The sequence below is a fragment of the Myxine glutinosa genome, chromosome 1, assembly GCF_964187855.1.
Source record: "Myxine glutinosa chromosome 1, kmMyxGlut1.1, whole genome shotgun sequence".
In the NCBI taxonomy this organism is placed as follows: domain Eukaryota; kingdom Metazoa; phylum Chordata; class Myxini; order Myxiniformes; family Myxinidae; genus Myxine; species Myxine glutinosa.
In genome coordinates, this window is record NC_136261.1 from 57,797,832 (window position 1) to 57,809,307 (window position 11,476).

General features: G+C 47.1%; 1 protein-coding gene across 1 annotated transcript; it reads left to right on the forward strand.

Moving 5' to 3' along the window:
- Nucleotides 1–785: 785 nt before the first annotated feature.
- On the forward strand, nucleotides 786–2,484 carry LOC144890287 (uncharacterized). Its single transcript, XM_078771149.1, has one exon. The coding sequence runs from the start codon at nucleotides 991–993 to the stop codon at nucleotides 2,482–2,484; it is 1,494 nt and encodes a 497-aa protein (XP_078627275.1). The 5' UTR covers nucleotides 786–990.
- The last annotated feature ends 8,992 nt before the right edge of the window (nucleotides 2,485–11,476 follow it).

The window sequence follows — 11,476 nt, forward strand, 5'->3', positions numbered from 1 at the left end:
AAAGCACGCGGCGGTTCGACGGGGCGCTTGGAGTGAGCTGTGCATGTGTTTGCTGAACGGTTGGGTTGAAAGCGAGTGCAACCGGAAGAACGAGAACCACCAAGGCGAGTGAGAATAACGGAGTTCTCTCTCTCTCGGAAGAAGGGAGTTCGACAATCGTGCTGATCGCGTGGCCGATAAGGAGAGCGGGTGGCCGCCATTTCACGACGCTAGATGCGTGGCCGATAAGAGGGCGGGCCGCCATTTGGCAGACTGCAGGCCCAAGCGGGGCCTTCGAATCCGGCGCCATCGGCTTGTTACGAGCTGCATTCGCCCTTTTCACATCTTCACCTCTCGTCCATCAACACCACCAAGTACCCCCCTGTCTTGTATGAATGTTGTCCAGGCCTAAGGTTTATCTCGTTAGGGTCACCCCGCGAAACCCTTAATCGTAGCTCCCTAGATAAGAGCGGGTTATTACTCATAGTTGAATTATAATGTTATCGTGAACGCCTTGCTTGTTTTGTGTACCCTAATGTTCCCCCATTAAATCTGGTTGATTCGTATGGAAGTTGCCGCACTGCATTCATCTGTGTCGCATTGAAGAGCAATCCGATTTGTAATTAAAACCAAGCTGGCTACAGGTTGCGGCAGACTTCGCTCGGTCTCTGACAAAACCCAACCTGTAGCGACGGGTGTCTCCCCAACTGGCAAGGCACAGGTGTAATTTGGTATCGCGATAGAGGCGCGTAACCCGAGATCTGTGTCGAACCAGCCGGCGTTGCACTCGTGGGACGGCCGTGCCGGGAGGCGCGACCCGTCACCTACAACACTGGTGTCAGGAGTGGGATTTGGACCTGGGGTGCATTTCGCACCCCGAACATCGATTGTGAGAGGCGCGTAAAGCGAAAAAAAAAAACAAAAAAAAACACGTCGCTCGCAAATTCCAAATTTGGTTTCATTTTTATTTTGAGTGGATTGGGTGTCAAACTTCGTAATTTATAAAGGAAGATGGAGTCGCAAAATGGCTGCGCGGCTCAGCAGCGTGACACGAGGTGGGAGAGAATCGGTATTAAGAGTGCAACGAGCCGCACATCACGAAGAAAACGCTCCCACCCACCGATCCAAACCACGTGGTCACAGCATGCGTCATGGCAAAATAAGCAGGACGACAATGCGTACATTAACGAGCTTCATGCACGATTGGAGGATGCCTGGGAGCAGGTGGAGTGTAAGGAGGATTATATTGGGGAGTTACACACGAAATTGCATGAGGCACTACAGCAGGCAAGTGAGGTTCAGGAAAATGAGGAGCAAAGGGAGTCACAACAATTGGTCGATGCACAGGAACGAATTCACTGGACGGAAATGGCCTTGGCCGGCGCATTGCGAGACAACACAGATTCCAGATGGGAACGAGCACGGATTCTCGAATTGGAAGGCATAGGGAATCAATTGGTGGAAAAAGTCCAGGTACTACAGGGAGAAAAGAGGAAAGTAGAGGGGAGTACCCATGAGTTGGAACAACTGAAGGAAAAGGTAAGATCCGGTGATCAGACAAGAGAAAGCCTAGAACAGAAGATAAAAAGAGGGGAGGAATACATGGAACAAGAGAAGAGCAAACTGAACAAGAGAATAGAGAAAGAACAAAGCAGAAACTCCCGGGATCGGGAGAACTTGAAAAAGGAAAGAGAGGAACACGATTTGGAATTGGAACAACTGAAGGAAGAATTGTCTGAGAAATCAAGCCAGTTTCGGGAATCAGAGTACAGAGGAAATGAACTGGCACGTCAAATGGAAAGTAGCAAGGAATACGGGAAGAGGATGGACAAAAGGAGAGAGGAAGCATGCGAAAGAGTAGAGGAGATAAGTGAGGAAAAAGAGAGGATGGAGAGTGAAATGTTAAGGAAACACACTGGGCAGATTGAGCAGATAGAAGGTAAAGCAAGACTAAAAAATGAGATGGAGTTACAGAAACACCAAAACAAAGAAAGGGAATTACAAAACAAGCTGAGGATGTTAAGTGAGGAAAGAGAGAGGACGGAGAAGGAAACGTTAAGGAACCACACTGTGCAGATTGAACAGATGGAAGCCAAAGCCAGGTTAAAGAATGACATGGATGAAAGGGTAATGAAAGAACAACGAATGAAGCAGGAGAAGGAAATCAATCAATTGAGAGAAACGACGAGATTGGAGAATGAAGAACAAAAGAGACGATGGGATACGAAACAAAAAGAATATGAATTTGAAATTGATCAACTAAAAAGGAACTACACTGTGCAGATCGAACAGGCAGAAGCCAAAGCAAGGTCAAAGAATGAGATGGATGAACGTATAATGAAAGAACAACGAATGAAGCAGGAAAAGGAAATCAATCAATTGAGAGAAACGACGAGGTTGGAGAATGAAGCACAAGAGGGACGGTGGCATAAGAAACAAGAGGAATATGAATCGGAAATTGACCAATTAAAGGAGAAAGCAAGGGTGGAGTCCGCAGAAAGGTAACGAACGAAAGGTAAAGGTAACGAAGAAAGGTAAGACTCCGGAAAGGTAACGAACAACTAAAAAGGCTCAGAGAGGAAGAACGACTCAACTGGGAAAGAAAATGGAGCCAGGAAGTAGGGCAGCACAATAATGTGGGATGTGTGATGTCATCACAGGGAGGAATGTTAGTGGTGCAGGACTTGATTGGCATCACTCGTCGAATGAAACAACAATTGGAGCAAACCCTGGTGATGGAGACATGGAGGGAGTATATGGGGTTGTTGACTCATGAAACACATTTTGAGCAGGTCCAGCAAGTGAAGCTGACAGCCCCAGAGGAGTGTGGCGAACCAATGATGAGCGACCGGACCGATGTGACTTTGGAACGAAGCAGGTACGTGGGCATCTGCATACATGGTGCGGATGATGAGCTTAAGTTCGCAATTGGATTTGATGTTAATCAAGAGACTCTGTCCGATGGGGTGCACGTATGCGTGACACCTGAATGTGTGGATGGAATGCCTGTGGATGAATGCTGTGAGCCCATAGTCCAGTTTACAGCACCGGGGTGTGCTGTCAAGGCCGAAACGTGTGTGAGTGCGGAGCATGGAATGAGTGGTGACGTAGGAAATAGGTTCGAGGTGCAAGGGGAAATAGAAATTCCACCAGGAGCAGGCTTTAGAAAGGGTATTGTAATTTCTCCCTCAGCTTCACAGGAACTTCGAGGTAGAGCGCAGATGCGTAGCAGGCGGCGTTGGCATGCGTCACATACTCCCTGGACCCATTTTCGAACAAGAGGGGCCCAGCAACGACACCGCCAGGTGTCCCTTGGTCATCGGACCTCTCTGAGGACACGAGGGGTTCGGCTAGCTAAATGGGATTTACCTGTCTTCAGGGAATTAAAGAGAAGAGGGGGAGGCCGCTCCCCCAAGTGGGGTCTACCTGACTTCCGCAAACCCTGGAGAAAAGGAGGGGGTGGACCACGACCCCAATTGAGACGTGACCCTTATGAGCCGTGGCGGAAAGGCGGCGGGGCCATGTAAGGGGTAATGAGGGATTCCTTCCCTCACTCCTTTTCCAATGAGCCACAGAAGCAGGCCAGATTGGAAAGAAAAAGAAAAAAAAAAGGGAATTCTTGACTGAAAATAATATCGAGAGAGATTGCAAATTGAGAGACTGACAGAAGAGACAAGAGTGGCACAAGTGGATGTGCGTGACTATTTAAAAAAAAAAAAAAAAAGAGAGAAATAGTGGGGACATGACAGACAGGGCATTAAACCCCCCTGCAAAAAGTGGAAGGTGTTGGATGGTGTTGTGGACTGGGTGTGTGGCACTGTGGAATGAATGACGAAGGTGTTTGGGATGAATGGCGTGATTGTGTGAATGAGGAGAGTGAGTGCGAACAATGTACCCTGTTGGTAGGAGTCTCCTAACCAAGTGAGTGTAGGTTAGGGGGACTTAGTGGATTTGACGTGGATTCTGGCTGCTGTTCCATTGTGCAGGCGGACTGCTAGGGGTAGGTGCAGCCAAGGTATGGTGGTACTGGCTGGGAGTGTGACATGGTATTGGAAGTTGGTGAGTCGGGAGGGGACACCAGACAGTAGGGTTTAGAGTGCTAAGAGAGCACAGTGCGGGGGCCAGAGAGCCACCCGGTTAGAGTGCTTGGAGAGCACAGTGTGGGGGCTAGAGAGCCACCCCTTATTTAGGAGCGCCAGAGGCGCGCTCAGGTGAACCCCGAGGTCGCTGGGTGTCCCCCACCACCTATTGGAAGCAGGCAAAGAGGCCTAGTTGTAGTCACACTCCCCAGCCAATGAGTTATGCCTGGCACCACCAAGTGAAGAAAAAGAGACAAATAAGGGCCTTGCCCAGGTTTAAAAGAATGGAACAGTGTGCCAGGTTGGGAAAAATGGGTCATTAGGATCATTGTGGCAATGGCAGGGTTTGTGCCATTGGTTAGAGCTTTAAGTAAAAGGTTAGGTTCGATGAACTCTCCTCCGCACCATTCATGTGTGACACCTGGTACGAGTCGTGTTGATGGGAAAGTTGTGAACAAGGGCCAGGTTCGGTCGCCCTCTCCAAGTGCCAGAGAAGCCACCAGTGTGTCATGAGCACACAGATAACAATTGATTAAGAAGCACACCATCCTGTCAGCTAAAAAGTGAAAGGACTTTTTAAGAAGACCATACTAAAACAAGTCGTACCAAGATAAGTCAGGCAAGGAAGGTTAAGGGTACTCTTCATTTTGCCTGGGCTGAGGTCATCACCCCCACTTGCACCCTCAAGAATGCCTCCAGACTGCATTTGCTTACCATCGATAGAACTGTGCCACCTGCTGTCCAAGGCAGGGCTTGTTGCCTGCTGTTGCTCGGTTGTGGGCCATTGTGGCCGAGAGATCATTTTTGTGTGCCATGTGGGCCGAAGCATTTTTGTGGGCCATGGAGGCCAAAGTGCTTTTGCGGGCTGTTGCAGCCGAAGATTCATGCCGTCTTGTGGGCTCAGTGGGCCGAAGGACTCTTTGTGAGATTAGGCCACTGGGCCGACTGAACTCACCTGGTGAGAGGCCAATAAGGCCACGAAGTAAGGAAACCCCTCTGGGGTGAAGACACAACACTGCCGGGAGGAGGCGTGAAGGAGCGAACACGTCAAGAAGCTTTGAAACTCTGAATGTCTTGCTCCGATGTGAATATTGGTGTTGAAAGTAACATTGAATGCCCTCCTGCGCAAATGCATAATTAGAATGTTAAGTATTGTGCATAGAGTGTGGATGTGTTTGTTAGATTAGTGATCCGACACACTAGGATAGGGACATGCCAATCTTACTGATACTTTGCTTCTTGGAGTTAAGTGCTTGCAATGTTGTGGGTTAGAGTAAATGGGAGATTTGTGCTGTACGTTAGACAGGGCCATTCCCGCGGGCTGCCCCTCGTGGAGGCTCGGGAGAGCCTCGGGAGAAAGGTGGGGGTAGTGTTGCGGAAATGGCCCTTAGTGGTTTATTAAATATAGAATTAGTTCAGGTCCCCTCTTAGATGTATGTTTACCATAGATCGTCTGTACTGGGATGGTAGTTTTGTGTCGGAAGGTGTAGCAGGCTGTTTTGTGTGGTGCATTGGTGGTGTACAAGAGACGGTTCCCTTTTAATTACATCTTGACAATCAAACAAGGTGCAAGTTCCATTAAGACCGGCCTCGTTTGCAATGCCATGATCGAGGCGATGGATTGACGTGAGAAAGCGCGATTTTGCTAGCAAAACGACAAGCGCCGTCAAAAAACCGGAAGCGGCGCTTCCAAGAGAGTCGCTGAGGACGTGCGAGGGAGGAGGTGGAAAAGACGCATGCGCGGATGGCGTGTGGACAGGCCTTCGTGGCGGGTTCCTGCCGGAGAGCTCTCTCCGCGCGTGGTTGAGCGGGAGAAACGGAAAAGCACGCGGCGGTTCGACGGGGCGCTTGGAGTGAGCTGTGCATGTGTTTGCTGAACGGTTGGGTTGAAAGCGAGTGCAACCGGAAGAACGAGAACCACCAAGGCGAGTGAGAATAACGGAGTTCTCTCTCTCTCGGAAGAAGGGAGTTCGACAATCGTGCTGATCGCGTGGCCGATAAGGAGAGCGGGTGGCCGCCATTTCACGACGCTTGATGCGTGGCCGATAAGAGGGCGGGCCGCCATTTGGCAGACTGCAGGCCCAAGCGGGGCCTTCGAATCCGGCGCCATCGGCTTGTTACGAGCTGCATTCGCCCTTTTCACATCTTCACCTCTCGTCCATCAACACCACCAAGTACCCCCCTGTCTTGTATGAATGTTGTCCAGGCCTAAGGTTTATCTCGTTAGGGTCACCCCGCAAAACCCTTAATCGTAGCTCCCTAGATAAGAGCGGGTTATTACTCATAGTTGAATTATAATGTTATCGTGAACGCCTTGCTTGTTTTGTGTACCCTAATGTTCCCCCATTAAATCTGGTTGATTCGTATGGAAGTTGCCGCACTGCATTCATCTGTGTCGCATTGAAGAGCAATCCGATTTGTAATTAAAACCAAGCTGGCTACAGGTTGCGGCAGACTTCGCTCGGTCTCTGACAAAACCCAACCTGTAGCGACGGGTGTCTCCCCAACTGGCAAGGCACAGGTGTAATTTGGTATCGCGATAGAGGCGCGTAACCCGAGATCTGTGTCGAACCAGCCGGCGTTGCACCCGCGGGACGGCCGTGCCGGGAGGCGCGACCCGTCACCTACAACAATATATATATATATATATATATACGTATATATATATATATATATATATATATATATATATATATATATATATATATTAGGGTGGTCCACAGATATGTGTAATATTTAATACTATTAAAAATCCATGCTCCACAAGGCTGCCCTTGTTCCGATGTTTATAACGTTCATATGAAACAAATATGAGGTCAATTGGAACTTATTTAGAGGTTGCTCAAAAAATAACATTTTTAATTTATCCTATTTTTTTCGTATGGCAGAAACTCGCAGCTCTTCCACAGTTTGGTTGCTGGGCAAGTCTGAAAAGGAAATAATATGTGGGGGACTACCAACCAAAGGACACACATTGCAGAAAATGGTGTACCATCACATACAAGAACACCATACAGTTCGTGAAAGTGCCAAACTTAGTGTACAAGCTGTGTGTGCATACTGGGAGAAAGCACGAATTCCAGTGCAGAGAGTAGATTCCTGTGAGCGCCAACTTTTGATGTTGTTTGATGCCTACAAACTGGTAAAGAAAAATAGAACCAAGACATTCGAAAACTACAGAGTGAAGGAGCAGATGTTCAAAGATGATTTTCAATCCCTCTTCGATATCTCACCAACTGATGCGCTTGAGAAAATGACGAATGAAGAAGACAAAGCATTCCTTATCATGCAGCGTGGGGATCCCTCACGTTCACGTATGGGATCTGTGGACAACACTCTGGCAGTGAAGGAGAACAGAAAGCGTATCAGGCTTGAGAATGAAGATAAAAGAAAGAAGAAACGTGCTGCTGAGACTCTAACAGCAATGCAATCTGTTCCATCAACATCGGCTGTGGTTGATGATGATGATGATGATGAGTCTGAGGTTGAAAGCTCCGATTCAGGGGACAATGAATTCAAACTCCAAAGTCCATGTTCTGCCAAACAGGCGAAAAAGGCTCCCATCAAGGTGATCACTCCAGCAATAGTGGCAACTCTGGATGGAGTAAATCTCTCAGATCGGCGTGCTATGTTTGTGGCCAGTGCTTTTGCACAATCTCTTGGTCATACCATTGAAGACAAGTGAAAGCCAACAATAATAAATAATTTGAGTAATTGAAAATAGATAATTATCGATGAATTGATGTATGATGCTAAAAATTCTGCATCTTATTAGTCATTAAAATTTGTCAACATTTTGAGCAACCTCTAAATATTGGTCAATCAAGTTCAATTTTCACCACAAACTACTTTCTTCAGTAGGAATAGGGGCAGGCTTATGGAGAAATGAAAATCCAGCTTCAAATTTTTGGACCACCCTAATATATATATATATATATATATATATATATATATATATATATACAGTGGTACCTCGGCTTACGAGTTTAATCCGTTCCGTGACGGAGCTCGTAAGCCAAATCGCTCGTAAGTCAAAGCAAATTTTCCCATTCAAATGCATTGAAATGCTATTAATCCGTTCCAGCCTCAAAAAAAAAACACCAATTTTTTTTGTTAGGTGCTTTTAAATAACAAAAATGTACTTTATAAATAACAAATAATGTATAAACAAGCACGACCTCGTATATACTGTTCATAATACAAGAGAATGTAAAGAAATAAACTGGTTTTATTAAGCAGAGGAGAAGAGCATGCCAGGTGAGGTGTGCGTGTTGTCGACTTGGCGAGGCAGTACGATCGTACTCCTACGATATGTACGATTTTGAAGCAGAAGGAGTCCATAAAGGCTATAACGCCAGCCAAGGGCGTTACGATTATTTCAAAGCTCCGGACCTCTATCCATGAAGATATGGAGAAGTTGTTGTTTGTGTGGTTGAAGGAGAAGCAGCTCGCAGGAGATACCGTGACCGAGAGCATCATGTGTTTGAAAAGATTGAAACTCGGATATCGAGCACGGACCACGAGGTGTTTTTTCTTTTTTCTTAATCTCGGTTTCAGTGAACTTTTGCTCTGTGCTCACGTGTACTGTACCTGTACCTGTAATGGTACGTCAGAGGATGGCACCTGTTGTCATCATATTAAGTGCAAGATGTTCTGCATCGTAAGTTGGTACACCGTGGTCTTTCGGCGGTGTTTAAGCCGGCCGTCTTGGCTTCTGTCACCATTGGCGATCTTCTACTTCTAGCCTTCCACCGTGCATTTGGTGTCCACTGTACTTACTGTACAGTGCCTGGTAAAATTGATGTAATGGGTTTTTGACCGTCAACGCCATGAACCGTCATGAACCGCCATGAACCGCCATGAACCGTCAACGCCATGAACCGCTAACACTCAAAAGCCCATTTATCGCGCCTTATAAAGCAAAACGCAAACCGAAAGCCATGCCTCTCAAGCGAGGCGTGCTTCCGTGGTCACGTGATCCACAGGTGTAGCTCATTATACCCGCACGCGCGACACGCTTTGGCGGTCACGTGACCAGCCACTCTGGAGGCGGGGATCCCCGCCGATGACGTCACCGGCTGGAGCAAGGAGATTCCTCGCTCATGTATTTCGACGATTGCGTGTTTTATATCCAAGCAGAGATGCTTTCACGGCAAGATAACCGCGTGACCGGAACCGGAAGCCACAACCGGAAAATTCAAAAAAATAAATTTTTTGAGCTCGTACATCGGATCTCGGCTCGTATCCCAAAGCAACAAACCGCCCGAGCGACGGCTCGTATCCCGAAAAACTCGTACGTTGGGGCACTCGTAAGCCGAGGTACCACTGTATATATATATATATATATATATATATATATATATATATATATATATATATATATATATATATATATATATATTGTTATGAATTTGAGAATGGTGTTTTTTTTGTGTTGTAAAATATCACCCTCCTTCCTCCAGTTGTTGTGTATAAAGGTCAAAGGGTGTCCCTTAGTTAGGTCATATACAATCACGTAGCCAAATCATAGATCTCCTTGTTCAGTACTTATCTCCTTATTAGGTGTATTAGATTAAGGCTGTGTCTTCCATTAATTGATACTCCATTGCACCGAAGTCAAATAAGCTAGGTCCCAATTCGTTTTCATCCCAGGGGTGCGAGTGGTTTTCTGTCGCTGCAAGACTCCATTAGCAACGAGGTAAACTCGGAGAAGAAGGGCGTGGTCGCCCATCGTCATCAGGAGTGGAGAAAAAGAGCCCGTGCCAGCCAACCGGCACTGCAGTGAGCGGCCCGGTAGGCGTGTCCTGGAGGCTGGCGGCTTGATCGCCCCAGGCGATATAAAAGCGCCCGCGCAAGCATTTTCGAGAGATACGGCAGATGAGTGCAGATGCGTCGGAGAGAGAAGTGCGTAAGAAGTCCACCGGTGGTTGTTGTTGAAAGTTCAGTGGAGTTGAGCCCAGTGGAGGAGAAGCAGCAGAGTGGAAGTGCGTAAGAGTTCAGTTGAGGAGGAGAGAGTGAGCTCTGGAGAGGAAAGCGAATAAGAATCGGCATGCCCTGCTCGCGATACCAAACAGCACCCTGAAGACCAACCAGGGCGGGCACTCAAACCTCGTCGTGCCGCGGTCTTCGGATCGCCCTGTCGCCCGTTCTGTAAACCAGAGTGCGAGGAGTCGGAGCTGTCACCTCCAGCCCTGCCGTTTACACGGACCTGAACCTTCTCAGCCATCCACCTCCTGCCATTCCTGTCATCATTCCCCGTGTAAGTGTGCTCGTAGTCTGTCTTTGTCTCGTTCCTGGGTTATAAGTAAGACTGCAGTAGTTAAGCTAATAATTTGCACTGTGTTTCTTCTTCTTCTGTATTTTATTTTATTATCCTTCCTTCTTCCTTGGTTTCTTTTGGTTGTAAATAGTAATAATAAATAATAGTCGTATTTCCAACCTTTTGCCTTCGTCTTCTTCTTCTTCTTCACATCTGTCGTCTTTGTCTTTTCCCCATTGACAACCTGTGGCACGATTTGGCCAACGTAAAGAATCGGGTCTAGTCTTGGTAAACGGCTCATGCCGCAGTTCGCTTCGCTCGGCGCAAACATCCAATCCATTACGCTGCGGCCGTGAGCGGGGGAGTATTTCCTCGCGTGCCGGGAAGCGCTGGTAATTAGGTCATAGGACGTTTGGGCCTACTACCCTACCCAGCACCGACCGGGCGTGGCGTCATACCCCCGGGACCACGTCGGTCAGTCATAAGCGAGGGGATTAATCCCCCCTTGGGAAGTGGGGAAGGCTGACGTTGGATTCCGTAACAATATAAATATATGTATGTATATATATATATTAGGGTGGTCCTCAAATGTACACCAAAAAATTAAATTGGACTTTTTTCAGGTGCTTGTTGCTAACATTGTTCCTTATTGTGAAAAAATGAAATGTGCCAAAGATGGTTTCTATACGACTTTATTTGCTACTGTCACACATGGGTTGAAAATTGCAATGTTTCAGTATCGACACACAAAATTGTTTTTAATAAACTAACACTCAGATGTAATCCCAAATCAGCAAGAATGTATGACAATCATCATAAACACACAGAGTAAGAGTCCTCCAGACCATTGATTCCTCATTAATAAGTTCTGTGGTAAATTATTTCCTCCATATCTTCTTTGCGTCGGGGAACTGATGGCGATGCCACTCAACAACTTGCAACAGGTACTGGTGCTGCTGTTCATCCTTTGTCAAGACTTGATTGTAGTCCTGTATTAATGCTACACCACGTTCTGCAAAGTCGTTGACAGTGGCAATACTGCGCAAGACTTGCTGTGTTGACTGAAATGATGGGTCATCGGCCCACTCACCAGGGTCCTTTTCTAGGAAGCCAGTATTGACTTTGAATGCAGTAAAAATTCGCAGTGAGGCAGAAGTAA

Coding starts and splice junctions, on each gene's coding strand:
- LOC144890287 (XM_078771149.1), top strand. CDS start 991: ATGGAGTCGCAAAATGGCTGCGCGGCTCAGCAGCGTGACACGAGGTGG.